Source organism: Xenopus laevis, chromosome 3S, assembly GCF_017654675.1.
Source record: "Xenopus laevis strain J_2021 chromosome 3S, Xenopus_laevis_v10.1, whole genome shotgun sequence".
Lineage (NCBI taxonomy): Eukaryota > Metazoa > Chordata > Amphibia > Anura > Pipidae > Xenopus > Xenopus laevis.
The window spans coordinates 130,212,503-130,235,155 of NC_054376.1; the positions used below are offsets into that span (position 1 = coordinate 130,212,503).

A 22,653-nucleotide genomic window follows, 5' to 3' on the forward strand; every position below is an offset into this window, starting at 1 on the left:
GGTCCCCTGTGTGTCCCGCTGTTGGACTGAGAGGAAGTGAGAGAGACAGAAGGAGAGACAGAGGGAGATGTCGGCGGCTCTGGTGCTGCTCGTGCTCATTGCGCGGTCACTGGGGGAGTCTGTGAGGAAAGAGGCGGTGCTGCCCGGTGAGTGGGACTGGGGGAGTGTGGGCGTGTCTCTGGGATACAAATGACTCACTCGTGACCTCACACTTGTCTCGTTACTTCCCCTGATCTCTCAGTCTTTCCACTGCTCCGTTACTAAGGACTGTGCGGCCCTAGCAACCGCCTGCAGCTCAATCCTGGGCCCCTGTATCACATTCCAGTCTCAGTATAAAGCCCAGGGGCCCCTGTATCACATTCAGTCTCAGTATAAAGCTCAGGGGCCCCTGTATCACATCCAGTCTCAGTATAAAGCCCAGGGGCCCCTGTATCACATCCAGTCTCAGTATAAAGCTCAGGGGCCCCTGTATCACATCCAGTCTCAGTATAAAGCCCAGGGGCCCCTGTATCACATCCAGTCTCAGTATAAAGCCCAGGGGCCCCTGTATCACATCCAGTCTCAGTATAAAGCCCAGGGGCCCCTGTATCACATTCAGTCTCAGTATAAAGCCCAGGGGCCCCTGTATCACATTCAGTCTCAGTATAAAGCCCAGGGCCCCTGTATCACATTCAGTCTCAGTATAAAGCCCAGGGGCCCCTGTATCACATCCAGTCTCAGTATAAAGCCCAGGGGCCCCTGTATCACATTCAGTCTCAGTATAAAGCCCAGGGGCCCCTGTATCACATTCAGTCTCAGTATAAAGCCCAGGGGCCCCTGTATCACATCCAGTCTCAGTATAAAGCCCAGGGGCCCCTGTATCACATCCAGTCTCAGTATAAAGCCCAGGGGCCCCTGTATCACATTCAGTCTCAGTATAAAGCCCAGGGGCCCCTGTATCACATCCAGTCTCAGTATAAAGCTCAGGGGCCCCTGTATCACATCCAGTCTCAGTATAAAGCCCAGGGGCCCCTGTATCACATCCAGTCTCAGTATAAAGCCCAGGGGCCCCTGTATCACATTCAGTCTCAGTATAAAGCCCAGGGGCCCCTGTATCACATCCAGTCTCAGTATAAAGCCCAGGCTTGTGCCCCAGTAACAATGAGGATCTGATAGAACTGAACAGTCAGAGATAAAGGAGGAGACTGGAGAGAGAATGATGGGGAAATGGATCTTGTTCTCTGTAATTGAGACGTCACTGACTGACTCTCACTCACACTCGCCTCTCACTCACACTCGCCTCTCACTCACACTCACTGACACTCGCCTCTCACTCACACTTGCCTCTCACTCACCTCTCACTAACACTCACTGACACTCACCTCTCACTCACACTCGCCTCTCACTCACCTCTCACTAACACTCACTGACACTCACCTCTCACTCACACTTGCCTCTCACTCACCTCTCACTCACACTCACTGACACTCACCTCTCACTCACACTTGCCTCTCACTCACACTTGCCTCTCACTCACCTCTCACTAACACTCACTGACACTCGCCTCTCACTCACACTTGCCTCTCTCTCACCTCTCTCTCACACTCACTGACACTCTCCTCACACTCACTGACACTCTCCTCACACTCACTGACACTCACACTCACCTCTTACTGACACTCACCTCTCACTCACACTCACCGACAGTCACCTCTCACTCACCTCTCTCTCACACTCACTGACACTCACCTCTCACTCACACTCGCCTCTCACTGACACTCGCCTCTCACTCACCTCACACTCACTGACACTCGCCTCTCGCTGACACTCACCTCTCACTGACACTCACCTGTAAACCTTCCTGCACTCATATATTCTATTAATATACAGTAGTAACTCTGTAACATTCCTACACCCGAGCCTCGAATAACCTATACACTTTATCCTTACGTTACATGAGCTATTGATACTTCTAATATCCTTATCATTTACAGTAGGGGGTACATTATTATCCCTTATAATACATGAGTGATACTCAGAGTTCCCTGTATAACTCAGCCTGCAGCATGGTGCCTTTATATGGTCACAGAACAACCTCTGTGACTTCTAATATCCTTATCATTTACAGTAGGGGGTACATTAGCCCTTATAATACATGAGTGATACTCAGAGTTCCCTGTATAACTCAGCCTGCAGCCTTGTGCCTTTATATGGTCACAGAACAACCCCTCAGTGACTTCTAATATCCTTATCATTTACAGTAGGGGGTACATTATCCCTTATAATACATGAGTGATACTCAGAGTTCCCTGTATAACTCAGCCTGCCAGCCTTGTGCCTTTATATGGTCACAGAACAACCCCTCAGTGACTTCTAATATCCTTATCATTTACAGTAGGGGGTACATTATCCCTTATAATACATGAGTGATACTCAGAGTTCCCTGTATAACTCAGCCTGCAGCCTTGTGCCTTTATATGGTCACAGAACAACCCATCAGTGACTTCTAATATCCTTATCATTTACAGTAGGGGTACATTATCCCTTATAATACATGAGTGATACTCAGAGTTCCCTGTATAACTCAGCCTGCAGCCTTGTGCCTTTATATGGTCACAGAACAACCCCTCAGTGACTTCTAATATCCTTATCATTTACAGTAGGGGGTACATTATCCCTTATAATACATGAGTGATACTCAGAGTTCCCTGTATAACTCAGCCTGCAGCCTTGTGCCTTTATATGGTCACGGAACAACCCCTCAGTGACTTCTAATATCCTTATCATTTACAGTAGGGGGTACATTATCCCTTATAATACATGAGTGATACTCAGAGTTCCCTGTATAACTCAGCCTGCAGCCTTGTGCCTTTATATGGTCACAGAACAACCCCTCAGTGACTTCTAATATCCTTATCATTTACAGTAGGGGGTACATTATCCCTTATAATACATGAGTGATACTCAGAGTTCCCTGTATAACTCAGCCTGCAGCCTTGTGCCTTATATGGTCACAGAACAACCCCTCAGTGACTTCTAATATCCTTATCATTTACAGTAGGGGGTACATTATCCCTTATAATACATGAGTGATACTCAGAGTTCCCTGTATAACTCAGCCTGCAGCCTTGTGCCTTTATATGGTCACAGAACAACCCCTCAGTGACTTCTAATATCCTTATCATTACAGTAGGGGGTACATTATCCCTTATAATACATTGAGTGATACTCAGAGTTCCCTGTATAACTCAGCCTGCAGCCCTGTGCCTTTATATGGTCACAGAACAACCCCTCAGTGACTTCTAATATCCTTATCATTTACAGTAGGGGGTACATTATCCCTTATAATACATGAGTGATACTCAGAGTTCCCTGTATAACTCAGCCTGCAGCCTTGTGCCTTTATATGGTCACAGAACAACCCCTCAGTGACTTCTAATATCCTTATCATTTACAGTAGGGGGTACATTATCCCTTATAATACATGAGTGATACTCAGAGTTCCCTGTATAACTCAGCCTGCAGCCTTGTGCCTTTATATGGTCACAGAACAACCCCTCAGTGACTTCTAATATCCTTATCATTTACAGTAGGGGTACATTATCCCTTATAATACATGAGTGATACTCAGAGTTCCCTGTATAACTCAGCCTGCAGCCTTGTGCCTTTATATGGTCACAGAACAACCCCTCAGTGACTTCTAATATCCTTATCATTTACAGTAGGGGTACATTATCCCTTATAATACATGAGTGATACTCAGAGTTCCCTGTATAACTCAGCCTGCAGCCTTGTGCCTTTATATGGTCACAGAACAACCCCTCAGTGACTTCTAATATCCTTATCATTTACAGTAGGGGGTACATTATCCCTTATAATACATGAGTGATACTCAGAGTTCCCTGTATAACTCAGCCTGCAGCCTTGTGCCTTTATATGGTCACAGAACAACCCCTCAGTGACTTCTAATATCCTTATCATTTACAGTAGGGGGTACATTATCCCTTATAATACATGAGTGATACTCAGAGTTCCTGTGTTGCCCAATCAGGTGCAGTTCCGTTGTTTATGCTGTTAGGGGGGTGTGGGACCCTGTGTGGGGGGGGGGTTAGACACATGTATTACCCCGCGGCTTTCCCATAGAAATAAACAGGAATAACTCCCCCCCCCACAGCTGTTCATCCATCAGTCCATCTCCTCCTTCTCTGTCTGACTCACTTCTCCCTCCTGTGCCCCCCCCCCCAATCATTATGGTCTGTCCCATTAGCACAGCTTCCTACTTCTCCCCCCCCAATATTTCCCCTTTAATCCACAAATTCCTTCCCAACTGTCATCCTGCTCTTCCCTCCCCCGCCCTGTAGCCCCTCCCTCTTCCCCAGACAGGACAGGGGATCCTCCAGCCTCAGTCAGTGCAGCAAATAAATGGGCTTCTTTGTCCGGCCCCAACTGCCACGTTTAGTTTCATTCATTCCCCGGAGGCTAATGGGCCACGTATCTGCTTTAGCCTGGGGGGGCCACACTTACAGGGGCCTGTCAGACACCCCCATATCCATCACTGTATCTTATAGGGAGACCCCCATATCATATAACTAGGCCCCCCCTTATTAGTCATAATGAGACAATCTATTGGGATTTATTTATATATATAGTGAGTAGGAAATATATTGTAATTAGGATATAAATATATAGTGAGTAGGTGAATAACAGATGGAGTGTATGCTCTGCAGACAAGTTGCTGGTGGTGACAGTGGCCACAGAAGCCACAGAGGGATACCTGAGATTCCTGCGCACGGCCCGACACTACAACTACACTGTGCGAGTGAGTATCTGCTAATTACCCCCAGCCCCCCGTTACTTCCCTGCGTTACTGCCCCCATCCCCCCGTTACTGCCCCAATCCCCCATTACTTCCCTGCGTTACTGCCCCCAGCCACCCGTTACTGCCCCAGCCCCCCGTGACTGCTCCTAGCCCCCCGTTACTTCCCTGCATTACTGCCCCATCCCCCCGTTACTGCTCACAGCCCCCCATTACTGCCCCAGCCCCCCGTGACTGCTCCTAGCCCCCCGTTACTTCCCTGCATTACTGCCCCCATCCCCCCGTTACTGCTCACAGCCCCCCATTACTGCCCCAGCTCCCCGTGACTGCTCCTAGCCCCCTATTACTTCCCTGGTTACTGCCCCCAATCCCCCGTTACTGCTCACAGCCCCCTGTTACTGCTCCAACCCCCGTTACTTCCCTGCGTTACTGTTCCCAGCCCCCCGTTACTGCCGCAGCCCCCTGTTACTGCCCCAGCACCTCCAGCATTGATTCCATGTCCCATGTGTAGCGCTGCCTTTATATGGGGCAATAAAAACAACTGTCTGTCTCTTGTCTCCCCCTGTCACCCCAACTCTCACCTGTCCCCCCCCCTACAGACTCTGGGTCTGGGGCACGAGTGGAAGGGGGGAGACGTCGCCCGCACAGTGGGGGGAGGACAGAAGGTGAGATGGCTCAAACATGAACTGGAGCAGCACAAAGACCAGGACCAGCTCATCATCATGTTTGTGGACAGGTGAGTAATAGTGATCTGTACCCAGTGAGCTTACAATCTAATGTCCCTATCACATTCCCATCAGTCTCTGCCCCAGTGAGCTTACACTCTAAGGTCTCTATCACATTCCCATCAATCTCTGTCCCAATGAGCTTACAATCTAATGTCCCTATCACATTTCCATTAGTCCCTGCCCCAGTGAGCTTACAATCTAATGTCCCTATCACATTCCCATCAGTCTCTGCCCCAGTGAGCTTACACTCTAAGGTCCCTATCACATTCCCAACAGTCTCTGTCCCAGTGAGCTTACAATCTAATGTCCCTATCACATTCCCATCAGTCCCTGCCCCAGTGAGCTTACAATCTAATGTCCCTATCACATTCCCATCAGTCCCTGCTACAGTGGAGCTTACACTCTAATGTCCCTATCACATTCCCATCAGTCCCTGCTACAGTGGAGCTTACACTCTAAGGTCCGTATCCATGTAACAATATAAATCCATGGATAGTGGAAATGTAAAGGATAGAGAGCCTGCAGGATTGGGGTACAGTTGTGTTTGGGGGGTTGGATAGCAGAGAAGCTTGATTTTATTTGTGAAACAATAGATTTGTGAATGAATTCCCATTTGCATCTCATTTCATGTTCCCTGGCGCCCCCTGTAGTTATGATGTAGTAATAGCCGGGACCCCCACTGAGTTGCTGTGGAAGTTCCAGCAGTTGGAGCACAAGGTGGTCTTCTCTGCGGAGGGATTTTGTTGGCCTGAATGGTCCCTCGCTGAGAGTTACCCCCCCGTCAGCAATGGGAATCGATTCCTCAACTCTGGAGGTATTTGTCTCTGCCCCTCTCTTGTCTGTGTTCCTATTGGTCACGTGCAACTCCCCATTTATCTTACTCTCCCTTGCTTCTCTCTTTTCTATTTCCTATATCTCTCTGAATGTTTCCTTAGCCCCATGTCCCTCCACTCCCCCCCCCATACTTTGCCCCTTTTTTCTTTTTTTTCTACCATTCCCTTTCCATCTTTCTCTTCCCAGCTGCCCTGTAACCTCCCTTTACTTCTTCACCTTCCTTTCGTTCCTCTTCCTCTCACTCATATTCCTCTCCTTTCTTCACTTCCTGTTCCTTCTCCCTTCCTCTCAGACTCTTTCCTCTATTTACTTCTTTCCTCCCTTCTCCTTTTTATATCCCATTCTCTCTCCCTCTCTTCTCTCTTTACAACTCCTTCCCTCTCTCAATTACTCCATTTGTTGTCATTCTGCTGTTTCCCCTTGTACTTCCCCTGTATTTCTTGTTGTTTCTGCTCCGCTGACCCATAGAGCTGACACAGAGGTACAACTTGCACCCAATTGTCTCTCTTACTACAGGGTTCATTGGCTTTGCCCCCCAGATCTATGGGATGGTTCAGTTGTGGAAGTACAAGGACAATGATGATGATCAGCTGTTTTACACCAAAATTTACTTGGATGAATCACTGAGAGTAAGTGAGAAAAATTCATGGTTGTAGTGTCCTATTGGCTCCTTCGAATCTCTTCCTCCTCCACATAATCCCTCCTTTGCATAGTCCCTCCTCCACATGGTCCCTCCCTCCTCTGCATTGACCCTCCTCTGCATAGTCCCGCCCTACTCTGCACAGTCCCTCCTCTGCATGGTCCCTCCTCCACATGGTCCCTCCCTCCTCCGCATAGTCCCGCCCTCCTCCGCATATTCCCTCCCTCCTCCGCATACTCCCTCCTCCGCGTGGCCCCTCCTCCGCGTGGCCCCTCCTCCGCATGGTCCTTCCCTCCTCCGCATGGTCCCTCCCTCCTCCGCATGGTCCCTCCTCCGTTTGTTCCCTCCTCCGCATAGTCCCTCTTCTGCATAGTCCCTCCTCCACATATTTCTTCCTCCGCATAGTCCCTCCTGTTTTGTGTCTCTCTCTCTATATGCTGCCAGTTTATTACCTTCCATTACTGACTTTTCTCCCCTTCTCCCTTCCCCAAATTGCCTCTGTGTTTGCTCTCTTCTCTGTTCCTCTGATCTCTCCCCCATCTTTCCTCCTCACCCTCTTCTAATTGTCCTGCTGCCCTTGCTCCTCTGATTCATGAGCTTTTCTCTCCCCCAGGAGAGGTTTAATATCGCTCTTGATCACAAGTCCAATATCTTCCAGAACCTAAATGGAGCTATAGGTGAGTGTGTGAGTTGGAGAGGCAGCTCTAGTTATCTGGGAATCTTGTTTGTTTGCTCATAATGACTTGGTATAGAGACGAGATGAGCCCCCCCCCCTGCAGTATTGTTGCCTCACGACACACCAGAGATGATCCCCCCCAGAATGTGCAGGAATTCTCTGTGTGCTGCGCCCCCATTCCTGATCAGTGGCCTTATATATATATATATAGTGGTAAAGTTTCTCACTTATTCACCTTTCTTATAGATGAAGTTGTGCTGAAGTTTGAGAGGAATAAAGTGAGAGCTCGCAATGTGGCTTATGACACTATTCCAGTTGTGATACACGGAAATGGACCCACAAAGGTACAAATTCTTTCATGCCCGACCCTTGTACATCATCCTCCCCCCCTGACATTTCTCTGCACCCCCTCGGCCTGAACAACTGTGAGGCTTGTGCAGACTTCATGCTGCTGGACTGGGCCACGTAATTGGTCTGTCAGTGGGAGAGAAGTCCGAGGATGAGCTGATGTGCAGGGCTTTAGAGACAAATGTAAGAGCCATAGTAATACAAGGTCAGCACTTTACTAACAGTTCTAATACATTTATCTGTGATTTGGTGGGAACCACAGGAGATACAGTTCTCAGTATTATCCTCAGGATGCAATTAGGCTCCGTGTCAACTAACAAGAAAGTCGTTTTAGTTATTGAGTAAATTTAGGTGGAGTTAGACTGTAAATATGTGAACCGAGGTTTAGTACTTCATATTGTACATACAGGGAGGAAGGACATTTAGGGACAGCGGGTCAGACAGTACATACAGGGAGGACATGAGTTTTGGTGCAGTTATGTAGAGTATACAGAGTTACGTAGATGGGATGTAAAGTTACGGAGATGGGATGTAGAGTTACGGAGATATAGAATAAAGTTACATAGATGGGATGTAAAGTTACGGAGATGGGATCTAGAGTTCCGGAGATGGGATGTAGAGTTACAGAGATGGGGTAGATGGGATATGGAGTTACAGAGATGAGATATAGAGTTAACGGAGATGGGATATAGAGTTACGGAGATGCGATATAGAGTTACGGAGATGGGATATAGAGTAACGGAGATGGGATATAGAGTAACGGAGATGGGATATAGAGTTACAGAGATGGGGTAGATGGGATATGGAGTTACAGAGATGAGATATAGAGTTAACGGAGATGGGATATAGAGTTACGGAGATGAAATATAGAGTTACGGAGATGGGGTAGATGGGATATGGAGTTACAGAGATGAGATATAGAGTTAACGGAGATGGGATATAGAGTTACGGAGATGCGATATAGAGTTACGGAGATGGGATATAGAGTAACGGAGATGGGATATAGAGTAACGGAGATGGGATATAGAGTTACAGAGATGGGGTAGATGGGATATGGAGTTACAGAGATGAGATATAGAGTTAACGGAGATGGGGTAGATGGGATATGGAGTTACAGAGATGAGATATAGAGTTAACGGAGATGGGATATAGAGTTACGGAGATGAAATATAGAGTTACGGAGATGGGGTAGATGGGATATGGAGTTACAGAGATGAGATATAGAGTTACGGAGATGGGATATAGAGTAACGGAGATGGGATATAGAGTTCCGGAGATGGGATGTAGAGTTACAGAGATGGGGTAGATGGGATATGGAGTTACAGAGATGAGATATAGAGTTAACGGAGATGGGATATAGAGTTACAGAGATGGGATATAGCGTTACGGAGATGGGATATAGAATTATGGAGATGAGATATACAGTTAACGGAGATGGGATATAGAGTTACGGAGATGGGATATAGAGTTAACGGAGATGGGATATTGAGTTACAGAGATGGGATATAGAGTTAACGGAGATGGGATATAGAGTTACGGAGATATAGAATAAAGTTACATAGATGGGATGTAGCGTTTCGTCGATGGGATGTAGAGTTTCATTATGTAGATGATACATAGGGGGAGGAGCCAATGAATTATTGGACATTAAAGACATTGAATGTATTTTATTTGGTTGTTTAGTTACAGCTGAACTATCTTGGAAATTATGTGCCAAATTCGTGGACCCATGAGGGTGGGTGTGAAGTGTGTGATGATGATCTCTTCGACCTGTCCATGTTAGAGGTGAGATGAGCTGAACTATTCACTCTGATTGGCTCAGGGGGAGCCTAAACTGTTGTTTATGTTCTGTGTGTTTTAGTCTAGTTCCCTGTCTGTTCTCCCCAAGGACTTGCCCATATTAAACATAACTGACAATTGGCTAAAGACTTCCTCAGAGGCTTCTGATTGGACTACAGAGAGAGATTGTGTTTTGATTGGACAGAGTCCTGCGTGTGGTGTTTGTATTTGTGGCACCCATGTGATGTACCCCCTCTGCCTTGTGTCCAATAGGATGATGCGCTGCCACATGTCTTGCTCGGGGTCTTTATTGAGCAGCCAACCCCCTTCATGTCTCAGTTCCTGGAACGACTGGTGCAGTTGGATTATCCCCGGAATCGCCTGTCGCTCTTCATCCACAATAGTGTGAGTATCCCACAATCCCTAGTAAGCTGTGAGTATTGTCTGCTGAGATTCCATCCCCCCCATAGCCCTGCAGTCTCTGTATAGACGATCCCACTACTGAGCAACTACTACTTAGCAACTGTCATCCATGGACCAAGCTTTAAGCCTGAGCTTATTGGTCAGCTCCAATATCTTTTCTTTCTTCCTGGCAGGAGCTTTATCATGAGAGACACATCCAGACTTTCTATGAGAGGCACAAGGACAGATTCACGACTATTAAAATCGTGGGCCCCGAGGAAGCCATGAGCCAAGGGGAGGCCAGAGACATGGGCATGTGAGTTAATTTATTCATAAAGTCATTACCCAGACTGCATTGCGCTTCCCTTGTGCAAATCACTGCTGTATGGAAAGCTCAGCTGAGAATCTTCCTGTAGATCAGTCCGAGATCTTTTAGGGGTGAACGTTACAGTATTGGGGAGCTCAATGTATCAGATCAATGATGCGCAGTTCTGACTATTTGTTTTCCATGGATTTGAATAAATTGTCGTGACTTTTTTATTGTTCCTTCCACTCAGGGACCTGTGCCGGCAGGACGAGACCTGCGACTACTACTTCAGTGTGGATTCCAACGTGGCTTTAACTAACCCTGACACCCTGTATATCCTGATCCAGGAGAATAAGTGAGACTAGGGGGGGGCAGATAAAATGTACAAATATGAAATCTGGACTTTGTGCTTCTGCGGCTCCGGAACCTCCAAGTGGCAGTTTATTTGGGGGGGATGTGCCAGGCGGCAGTTTAGGGAGAACACTGTAGAGCCACAGGTTTAGCTGAGCGGATGGGGCGGAGCTACTTGTTTATGTACAAACTGTTTCAAAGGAGGAAACTCAATTTGCCTCAAATCATTTGGTTTTTAACAGGAAGGTGATTGCACCCATGGTCTCCCGCAGTGGCAAACTCTGGTCTAACTTCTGGGGAGCCCTGAGCCCTGAAGGCTACTACGCCCGATCTGAAGACTATGCGGATATTGTCCAGGCGAAGAGGGTGTAAGTGCAACTCCCAGCATCTTCCATCTGTCACCCTGCAACTCCTTCTGTCTGTGTCACTGTATCACCCTGCAGGGGGAGGGACTGTCCTTCTGTCTGTGTCACTGTATCACCCTGCAGGGGGAGGGACTCCTTCTGTCTGTGTCACTGTATCACCCTGCAGGGGGAGGGACTCTCCTTCTGTCTGTGTCACTGTATCACCCTGCAGGGGGAGGGACTCTCCTTCTGTCTGTCTCACTGTATCACCCTGCAGGGGGAGGGACTCTACTTCTGTCTGTGTCACTGTATCACCCTGCAGGGGGAGGGACTCTCCTTTTGTCTGTCTCACTGTATCACCCTGCAGGGGGAGGGACTGTCCTTCTGTCTGTGTCACTGTATCACCCTGCAGGGGGAGGGACTCTCCTTCTGTCTGTGTCACTGTATCACCCTGCAGGGGGAGGGACTCTCCTTCTGTCTGTGTCACTGTATCACCCTGCAGGGGGAGGGACTCTCCTTCTGTCTGTGTCACTGTATCACCCTGCAGGGGGAGGGACTCTACTTCTGTCTGTGTCACTGTATCACCCTGCAGGGGGAGGGACTCTCCTTTTGTCTGTCTCACTGTATCACCCTGCAGGGGGAGGGACTGTCCTTCTGTCTGTGTCACTGTATCACCCTGCAGGGGGAGGGACTCTCCTTCTGTCTGTGTCACTGTATCACCCTGCAGGGGGAGGGACTCTCCTTCTGTCTGTGTCACTGTATCACCCTGCAGGGGGAGGGACTCTCCTTCTGTCTGTCTCATTGTATCACCCTGCAGGGGGAGGGACTCTCCTGTCTGTGTCACCCTGCAGGGGGCGGGGCAGCCTGAATTACTGTGTGAGGGAGGGTGACCATCTTTCCCTAGTAACTAGTGATTATTCCTTTATTTCAGTGGGGTATGGAATGTACCATACATTGCCAATGTTTATCTAATTAAGGGGGAGACACTGAGGGCTGAACTATCAAACAAGAATATCTTCACGTTGCCGCAGATGGACCCAGATATGTCTGTGTGTAAGAGCATTCGGGATAAGGTAACACTCAGTCTTTTATAGTTTCCTAATGAGCCGCAGCAATTTGCTTCTTCTCACTTGACCATGTGCCTCGTATTTCTGATTAAATCCCCCCATATATAATCACCAATCACAACCCCCACCCTCATATTTGTTTAGGTACAAACCTACTGCCTTCCATCCTTCTGTATCTACCACCTCTCTCTTGTCTTTGCCTTCCATCCTTTTCTCTTCTACTTCTCTCCTTCCACCCCAGACAGACAGCCCTGGGCTAATGTGTGTGTATATACACAGGCAGAGACACAGGCAGAGACACAGGCAGAGACACAGGCAGAGACACAGGCAGAGACACAGGCAGAGACAGACACATATAAAAAGATACAGAAGCAGATCTTTGACTTGCTTTAACCAGTAGCCATGGGACATATACCACTGGTCTGATCATATAAAGCCCAAGTCTACTAATAATATAGGGACTAGTGCAGACTCACAGGCCACACCATATTTCCCAGCCTCCCCTATGAATATTTGGTAAAACCCTGATTCAATATCAGCCAGGAAGGAATTTGCCTTTGCCATAGACATGGGCCAATAGGCTTGCAGGATGTATAAAAGTAACTGTCAGTCTCCATCCCCAGCCAATCACTTTGTCTCCCTCTGTGTTCTGACTGACACCCCTGTTCTGACCCAGTGTCCCGCTTCCATTTCAGAACGTGTTCCTCCACATCAGTAACAGAGACGAGTTTGGCCGTTTACTCTCCACCTCCAAATACAACACGTCCCGACTGCACAACGACCTGTGGCAGATCTTTGAGAACCCGCTGGTACGTGCCGATCTTTCTGCTTTTCCTAAAAAGTTGACTGGCCCCGGGGGTGGAGCTAACAATTGATTCTGGGGGGTCTAACAATGGCTCCCTGGAAGTAGATAACGGTCCTTTTGTTTTTCCAGGACTGGAAGGAGAAATATATTCATGAGAACTATTCCAAGATCTTTGAGGAGGATTATTATGAGCAGGTAATGGGGCATTCCCATTGGTCCTTCAGGTATAGAGTATATATATATATATATATATAGAATACACAAAAGCCATGAATATCTTGTATAATTATATCCTTATAAACTGATGTCATCAGTTATAAACAGTGAGTTCTGATGTCATTTCTGTCACATGACTCACTGAAATTTGTGTATTATAATAAATAAAGTACCCCCAGTTGCAAAATATGAGGATATTAGAAGTCGCCTCGGAGTTCCATGACCTGTATAAAAACACTCAGCCTTCGGCCTCGTACCCTTATATGGTCATGAAACTCCTTTGTGCCTCCAGCTGACCCTCTATTTATTTTACTTGGATGAACATGGCCGCCATTTTGCTACGAAGAACCATTGGCCTCCCCAGAGCCAATCATTTAATAGATAGGTAAATATGATGTGGCCACTCCCCAGCACAAGCTCACAGTTCCAGTGGTGGGTGCAGCCCTCGGTGTGTCCCATTTTGCTCCATGATGGTAATTCCCCAAACAGATGAAATGGAAAAGCTGAATAAGTTGGTGTGAGGGGTGTGTGTTGGAACTGGACTCAATCTAACGGGGGGATTTAATGGTCTCTACCAACCTGCACCCAGTGTGACCAGCGTGTGTCTCCCCCAGCCGTGCCCAGACGTCTACTGGTTCCCCGTCTTCAAGGAAATAATGTGCGACGAGTTTGTGGAAGAGATGGAGAATTTCGGCCAGTGGTCGGGCGGCAAGAATCAGGTGAATGGGTTTGGGGTGCAATGGCTTCTGTATAATGCAGTCTGATTGGTCGTGTGCTGTGCCCTCTTGTAGTCTGTTGTAAAGGCCCCTCCCCTTATTGTCTCCTAATAATAAGCAACCGTGTTCTGATTAATGGATTGTGTTACGTGATACATCTTTGTGTTACGTCTTTGTTTTACGTCTTTGTGTTGCATTGAGTCTTTGTGTTGCATTAAGTCTTTGTGTTACGTCTTTGTGTTGCATTAAGTCTTTGTGTTACGTCTTTGTGTTGCATTGAGTCTTTGTGTTGCATTGAGTCTTTGTGTTGCATTAAGTCTTTGTGTTACGTCAGTGTGTTGCATCTCTGTACCCCCCTGCACTGTCACTCAGTAATGTCTCTCCCCAGGACCAGCGGCTAGCGGGGGGCTATGAGAATGTGCCCACTGTGGACATTCACATGACTCAGGTTGGCTACCAGGAGGAGTGGCTGAAGTTCTTACAGGAATACATCGGCCCTGTCACAGAGAAGCTCTTCCCCGGATATTACACCAAGGTAAGTAACACTGGATATTGGATCAGCCCCCCAAGAAACATCATGTGAGTCTGTTTGTTTGGGTGACTGTGTGTGAATCAAGCCCATGGGCCCCCAGTTAATCAGTCCTAATGGCCCCACGGAGATCTCACAGAAGGGACAATTGCGCATCACACAAAGGACTGGTCCTGTTTCCCCAACAAGCTTTTTGTTTAGGTGCAAGAACCACCCAGACACTGATTTATATTGTATTTATATTGTATTTATATTGTGTATAATAAACCACGGGCTTCCTTGTGTCATAGAGAAATGGCTAATGGTGTCCTTCTTGTGACCAGGCCAAGGCTCTGCTGAATTTCATTGTACGATACAGACCAGATGAGCAGCCCTCGCTCCGCCCCCACCATGACTCCTCCACTTTCACTATCAACATCGCCCTCAACAATAAAGGGATCGACTACGAGGTCAGGCCACTAATCCCCACTTTCCCCATTGATCCTGTTCTCCTGTTCTGCTTATTCCCAGTCACCTTTGGGTTGTCTTGTGGAATCTCCCTGTAATCTCCACTGCTCCTTCCCACTCACCTCTGCTCTTCCTCAGTCACCTACAGCCTCCTCTATAGTCTTCCTCAATCACCTACAGCCTCCTCTATAGTCTTCCTCAATCACCTACAGCCTCCTCTATAGTCTTCCTCTCCTCTTCCTCCATCACCTACAGCCTCCTCTATAGTCTTCCTCTCCTCTTCCTCAATCACCTACAGCCTCCTCTATAGTCTTCCTCTCCTCTTCCTCAGTCACCTACAGCCTCCTCTATAGTCTTCCTCTCCTCTTCCTCAATCACCTACAGCCTCCTCTATAGTCTTCCTCTCCTCTTCCTCAATCATCTACAGCCTCCTCTATAGTCTTCCTCTCCTCTTTCTCAATCACCTACAGCCTCCTCTATAGTCTTCCTCTCCTCTTCCTCAATCATCTACAGCCTCCTCTATAGTCTTCCTCTCCTCTTCCTCAATCACCTACAGCCTCCTCTATAGTCTTCCTCTCCTCTTCCTCAATCACCTACAGCCTCCTCTATAGTCTTCCTCTCCTCTTTCTCAATCACCTACAGCCTCCTCTATAGTCTTCCTCTCCTCTTTCTCAATCACCTACAGCCTCCTCTATAGTCTTCCTCTCCTCTTCCTCAATCACCTACAGCCTCCTCTATAGTCTTCCTCTCCTCTTCCTCCATCACCTACAGCCTCCTCTATAGTCTTCCTCTCCTCTTCCTCAATCACCTACAGCCTCCTCTATAGTCTTCCTCTCCTCTTCCTCAGTCACCTACAGCCTCCTCTATAGTCTTCCTCTCCTCTTCCTCAATCACCTACAGCCTCCTCTATAGTCTTCCTCTCCTCTTCCTCTCCTCTTCCTCAATCATCTACAGCCTCCTCTATAGTCTTCCTCTCCTCTTTCTCAATCACCTACAGCCTCCTCTATAGTCTTCCTCTCCTCTTCCTCAATCATCTACAGCCTCCTCTATAGTCTTCCTCTCCTCTTCCTCAATCACCTACAGCCTCCTCTATAGTCTTCCTCTCCTCTTCCTCAATCACCTACAGCCTCCTCTATAGTCTTCCTCTCCTCTTTCTCAATCACCTACAGCCTCCTCTATAGTCTTCCTCTCCTCTTTCTCAATCACCTACAGCCTCCTCTATAGTCTTCCTCTCCTCTTCCTCAATCACCTGCAGACTTGTTTGTAATCTTCCTCTGCTCCTGCACAATCACCCAATGCTTCCCAGTCACCTCTCAGCTCCCATCTTTCTCTGTAATCTGCTTCTCCTCCAACCCAATTATCTGCTCCCTTTCCCCCACAATATCACGTATATAATCCTGCAATCACTCGTGTGTATATGTACAGTATATATAATGTGTGTGTTGTCTCACCCGGTGCCCCATTTCTGCCCCTCAGGGCGGTGGCTGCCACTTCCTGCGCTACAACTGCCGAGTGGAATCCCCCCGTAAAGGTTGGTCCTTTATGCACCCCGGCCGCCTGACTCATTACCACGAGGGTCTCCCCACAACCAGAGGGACCCGCTACATCATGGTCTCCTTTGTAGATCCCTGACCCCACAACCCTCGACTCTTCTCTCCTAAACTGCAGGATACTGGCAGTCAGTGATGGGGTCCCTGTGCCTCGCCCACAAGCAGCAGGAGGGCTCCATTCACTATAATCAGGGGGAGCGCTGTTCCTCAGTACAAGGGGGTTTTTCTATTCACAATCCAATCTCAGTACTTGAGTAACTACTACTCACATTCTTCCCTGTTCCTGGGGGGGGAGTCCATCACTCACCCCTCTCATTTGTCCAATGCCAGTCCTCATCCTCCCAGAACTTCATTACATCCCCCCTCCGCCCTTCCACAATGGACTGGCCCATTTTAACCAGAACTGATCGGCAGAGATTTGGAGAGAAATCTGTTAGTAGAAAATGAATGAGATGCAGTGGGCGGAGCATGAGGGAGAAATGGGGCGGGATAGGAAGGGGATTTGTTAGATAATTTAGGGGTTTCCATGGGGAAATGATTGATCTTCGCTGCTTTATTACTCAACCAAAAGCATTCGCTGCCTTCTGTAGAAAGTGCTTTAAATTATTGGTTCCGCCAGGTGACGAGTATAATGAGAGTATTAGCCACGCTCTTTTGTAAGGTTTCAATAAAAATATACTCCAAACTCCAGTTTCCTCCTGCAGGGGGTGCATGATTTTCTGGGGCAGCCATGCTGATTTGTGCGCCCCCCAGTGATTGTTTCCAGTCCACTGCCGACTCCCCTCTGCTTATGATCGAGTCGCCCCTGATAAATTGTTATTATAGGAACACAATAACGGAACTGCATCAGTCCTAGAACTATAACCACTTAGATTGTCAGCTCTGTGCTACAGAATACACATTCCCAACTACTAACTTCCCCTGTTCCCCGTAGCTTGCAGAAAGCTGGAAAGTGAAACTGCCGTTACTTGGAATGTTTGCAGCAAAGGAGAGTCGCTCATGCCGTCCTGTACTCAAGCGCAGGATGATCTCACAAATCTCACATCAATGACCAGACAAGAAGAGAAAACAGATTTATTATCATTAAAAGTGGAACAGACACGGCACTGCACCATTTCATACACAATAGGATAAATAAGACTTGCCCTTTAATCTGTGCAGAGAAATAACTGGCAGTTGAGGAACAACGGACAAGTATTTACATACGGAGGTTCTATTGGGGGGCGGGGCGGTGCGGTGGAGCTGACCAGATGCATCAGGGAAGGGGAGCAGGATGAGATTTGGGGTGAGCGCTTAAATGTAACCAGAGTAATAATGTCCCCAATAGGGGGTCTTATCTAGGAATAGGAGAAGTTGAAGGGCGGGGTCTATACAACAATAGGTGGAGCCCATACTGATCATATTTACAGGATGAGTTTGTGCTTTGGATCTGTGGAACAAATCAGATTATATACATTTATATAAGAAATTTACAGAGTCTGGATACAATAAAATATACAATTGTTTCATGAGCTGATAAGCAGCCAATGAAGTGCCTGAGCCAGTCCAACCAGAGGCAAGTCCCAGGGATGTGTCCCCGGGTCTCAGGATTCTGGGGTCGTCTGGCCCATATTCTGTCTATAAAGTAAGTACTCAGGCTGAACTGGGGCCCATGAATCTCTCAGAACTAAGATCAGGACCAACGACTCTCCCAAGAACTTTGGCTGCTCCGTGGCTTGGCCACTGAGACTCCCATGGAATGAGGAGGATTGGACGGCAGGTCACGGAATGTCCTGACCAATCACGCTGAGCCAGTTTTCTTCCTGGGCTCCACAAAGCGGTTGATCTGGATCTGACGGGCTGCCTGAAGTACACGATGACGTTCACGCAGATTCCTCCTCCGCACATGCTCATTAGTGATCTCCTGGACATACAGTGATGGGAACCAACCCTTCTTCCCATCTGACAGCCGAATTCCTTCATACCAGCCTGAGAAATGGCAAATCAGGCAGTTAGCACAACAGTTTGGGATGTTAAACCCCTGCCCAGTCTGTACTACACACATCATATTTTCCTCCATAGCCACATCTCCAGTCTGTATTCTCCATATCTCAATATCAATCAATTTCATCCTAAACCTTCTCACCATCATTATATCATGACCAGGCTTTACTCTATCTCAACTTTCATCCTCAACCTTCTCACCATCATATCATGACCAGACTTTAATCTATCTCATCTTTCATCCTCAACCTTCTCTCAGTTTTTATATCTGGGTCAAGTTGTACTCTCTCCTCCACATTTCATCTTTTATCCTCAACCTTCTCCCCATCATTATATCATTGTCAGGTTGTACTCTTCATATTGCCTCTTTCATTCTCTACCTCCTCTCAATTTTTATATCTGGGCCAAGCTGTACTCTCTCCACTTCTCATGTTTCCTCCCCAAACGTCTCCCCATCATTATTTCATGGCCAGGCTGTACTCGCCATATCAACTCTTTCATCCACTACCTTCTCTCCATCTTTGTATCATGACCAGGCTCTACGCTACATATCACATCTTTCCGCTTCAACCTTCTCTCAGTTTTAACATCTGGGACAAGTTGTAATCTCTCCACATCTCATCTTTGCTCCTTAACCTTCTCCCCATCATGAGATCATGTCAAGGCTGTACTCTCCATATCTCCTTTCATCTAAATCAAATAACATATTCTTCACATAGTTCCTCCATAGTCTTCATCACAAATTTATGACATAACCAGTCTATACTCCCTATATCTCATCTTTCCTCCTTAACTTCTCCCCATCTTCATCATGGTCCCTTCATACTCTGCACATCTCCTCTTACCTCCTCAACCTTCATCCTCTGTGACAGGTCAGGACTGAGAATTAAAATAGGCCCTGGCATTTCAAGTACACAGAGGCCCAATCAGCCCACACAGAGGCCCAAACAGTCTCCACCAGCCCACTAAATACTGACTTTCTATGGGACCTTATAGCAGCCACTATCAGAACCACTATGCCAGAACCCACAGATTGCCAGTCCGGGCCTGCTCTGTGTCATGCCAAGTCTGTATTCACCATATCAGCTTCTCTCACCTTTATATTATGAGAAGTCTGTACTTTCTATTTCTGATCTTTCTTCCTCAACCTCTGTCTCCTCTTTATATCAGTCAATACTTCCCGTGTCTGATGTTTTTCATGACTTCTCTCTCCATTGTTTCCAACTTGCCCCAATGCCCCATGAGGTCTCCAGTTACCCACCTTCTGACGTTTTCTTCAGCACGTTAATAATATCCAGAGTCTCCAAGTACAGCTCATCGGTCTGTGAGGCAGTATAAGGTTCTATACACTGGACTTGGGGGCAGTCTGCAGGGGCACAGGGAAGAGAAATGCACCCGAGGGACAGAGATTTAGTACAGAGAACTGACAATTCCAACCAGAAATTTAATTAATTGCCCCTGTGCACAATGCAGACATGGAGCACAAGCTCACAGTATATATATATATATATTTATCACCAATCACACTTACCCCAGTCTTCATATATTGTGTCACTTCCCATAAGAGAATCATCCTTCAGATTCGGGAAAGCTGCCACCCAGCGATGTAAATCCGACCTACACAGAGAAAAGCATAACTAGTGACCCTGAAGTAAGAGGGACGAACACACATCTGCCCCAGGCAGTGTCACCCTACAGGGGGTGGGGCATCAACATTTCATTAAGTCACACAGCTCCGCCCCTCTCACTTACTGTGTTGAAGCCTTGAAGAGACGCTCACACATCTTGCCCTGGTGATTCTCCAGGAACGTCAGGAAGAAGCTGTTCTCAACAGTGGGACAAGTTTGTGCCTGAACTAGAGAGCGATGGGCATGATCCAGAACCACATACTTGTCTGAACTGGGGGGGGGAAAGCAAAAAAAAATATCCATTAGTGACAGGGAAAAGCAATAAGAATGGGAAATGATGGAGAGACGACTGGAAAAGAAGTAGAAACGTGACTGACCCAGAAGAAGAGAGAAAATGCCAAAAGATGACGGAGAAGAAGGATACCCATGGGGGGATAGAGAGGAGAGCAGTAATGAAATGAAGGAAAGAGGGACATTTTAGAGGAGAAAGAAAAGAGAGAATGCACAGAAGAGGAATAGGATAAGAGATAATATCTAGGAGAAGTCAACGAATGATGGAAGAATCTACATAAGTAGATAAAGAAAGACAGGAGAACCCAGAAAAGTTGAAAGATGGAGGAAGGAAGATGCAGTGTCTGGAGAAGAAGAAACAGGAGGACCATAAGAGGAAACAAAAGGAGAAAAAGATGGAGCCCAGAGGAGGAGACATGCAGGAGAAATAGAACAGAAGAACATAGGGATGTAGGAGACTCCTGTGAGAAATGAAAGTACCCAGTGCACAAGTCAGAGGAAAAGGAGATTGGGAAGAGTAAGAACTCAACAGAGAGGCATAAAGAAGTGACTGAAATAGACCAAAGGGGAGAGAGAGTGAAGGATGACGACACAGAGGCAGGAGAACACAACTATGGAGGACGCTAGAGTGCATGCTTTGGGGGATTAAATGGAATTGGGCCACACACCTCTTCTTCTGAGTTATCAGCAGGAAGTCATTGAACAGGAAGAAGTAAACGGGGGTGAATTTTGTGGGTTTGATGCCAAAGAGACTGCCCTTTTGTAGCATCTCACTCAGCTCTCCCTGCTTCTCCAGGAATCGATTCTGTGAAATTATTGGCACCGCCTGCCAGAGAAATCCATCCGAAATTAAAATATATCTCTACCTATTAGGAACCTTCATGCTACCCAATCAGATTTATTGTTGTAACAGGTGAGGATGATGTCACTTTGGGAGAAATCACATGTACCAGTAGGGCCAATCAGAAGCCCCTTTTGCCCATGGGGCACTGTAACATGAGGCAGTCTCTTAGGTGGGGCACCCGTTCCATGTAGGGGACCTTGATCTTGCCCATAACCAGTGTTCATTCTCTTACGTCCCACCCCCTTATTATGATTGGCCCAGTCTGCTGACAGTCAAGCTGCCTCCCCATTCTGTACGGACTCCTACCTTTATCTTGTCAAACACAATCTTCTGGGCAATGTGGATCAATTCCTCGGTCTGCTTCATGCGGCCCACCTCCCGGTTACACTCCTGGATAATCTGTGGGGGGGGGATAAAATATCAATATTTACATCTATGGAAAGAGCCACATAATGTGCTGACCCAGGGCACAAGCCACGATTCTCAGGCTGGACTCCCCGTATCTCGTCTTTCCTTCCATCACTCTATTCCCCTCATTTATTTGGCAGGGGAGGAGCCTTCACATCTATGGGGGTCTCTAAACAGAATCTCTGGGGCCAATCAAAGCAGAACTTGCTGAAGCTCACACACACGGCGGCCATCTCTCTCTATGGCATTACTGCTTCCCGTGGCCTCCATCTGTTGTACCATAGCCACTCCCAGAATCCTCGCCAACCACACTGTTGCCTGCTACACAATGTGCCCCCACTAGTGCCATGTTATTATTATTATTATTATGTTATTATTATTATTTCCATACCTTAGACACACAATCCAGGGCGTTGGTCGCATTCTGTTCCATCTTGGAGCCCTCCTCTGTTCTCTTCAGTATATTCTGTGGGAGAGGAGGGAGCACATTCACGGTCAGCTCTTGTATATATGGCAGGGTAGGGGTAAATAGGAAGAGAAGGGGTAACTAGGGGGAGACAGTAAGGATATAAGATAAAAGGGAGATACGGAGGGTAGGGGTAAATAAGAAAAGACGGGGTAGGGGTAACTACGGGGAGCCACAGGGAGGGTAGGGGTAAATAGGAAGAGACAGGGGTAGGTGTAGCTAGGGGGAGACACAGGGAGGGTAGGGGTATATATGGAAGAGACAGGGAGGGTAGGGGTAACTAGGGAGACAAAGGGAGGGTAGGGGTAAAAGGAAAAGACAGGGGTAGGGGTAACTAGAGGGAAACACAGGGAGGGTAGGGGTATATATGGAAGAGACAGGGAGGGAAGGGGTAACTAGGAAGACACAGGGAGGGTAGGGGTAAATAGGAAAAGACAGGGGTAGGGGTAACTAGGGGGAGACACAGGGAGGGTAGGGGTAAATAGGAAAAGACAGGGGTA

The 22,653-nt window shown here is 47.4% G+C and overlaps 2 protein-coding genes across 5 annotated transcripts in view; one reads left to right on the top strand and one right to left on the bottom strand.

Annotated features, from left to right (window-relative positions):
• Window positions 1–6: 6 nt before the first annotated feature.
• On the top strand, window positions 7–17,223 carry LOC495489 (uncharacterized). Of its 2 annotated transcripts, NM_001095132.1 has the most exon segments (19): window positions 57–146; window positions 4,707–4,798; window positions 5,394–5,530; window positions 6,173–6,336; window positions 6,873–6,985; window positions 7,610–7,673; window positions 7,919–8,016; window positions 9,704–9,805; window positions 10,073–10,204; window positions 10,396–10,517; window positions 10,759–10,863; window positions 11,102–11,227; window positions 12,135–12,276; window positions 12,966–13,079; window positions 13,205–13,270; window positions 13,906–14,010; window positions 14,396–14,542; window positions 14,860–14,985; window positions 16,460–17,223. In NM_001095132.1, coding segments are annotated over 19 exon segments (2,190 nt in total). In that variant the 5' UTR covers window positions 57–67; the 3' UTR covers window positions 16,616–17,223.
• Window positions 17,224–17,593: 370 nt separating this feature from the next.
• The window catches only part of arhgef15.S (Rho guanine nucleotide exchange factor 15 S homeolog), a 31,448-nt gene continuing 26,388 nt past the window's right edge, over window positions 17,594–22,653 (bottom strand). For all 3 annotated transcript variants that reach the window (XM_018239740.2, XM_041588979.1, XM_041588980.1), the window contains 7 exons: window positions 22,079–22,153; window positions 21,586–21,678; window positions 21,104–21,261; window positions 20,269–20,415; window positions 20,048–20,133; window positions 19,778–19,882; window positions 17,594–18,501 (listed from right to left, as the gene is read on the bottom strand). In XM_018239740.2, the coding sequence (XP_018095229.1) occupies window positions 18,314–18,501; window positions 19,778–19,882; window positions 20,048–20,133; window positions 20,269–20,415; window positions 21,104–21,261; window positions 21,586–21,678; window positions 22,079–22,153 (852 nt within the window). In that variant the 3' untranslated portion in view covers window positions 17,594–18,313. The remainder of the gene's footprint in view (window positions 18,502–19,777; window positions 19,883–20,047; window positions 20,134–20,268; window positions 20,416–21,103; window positions 21,262–21,585; window positions 21,679–22,078; window positions 22,154–22,653) is intronic.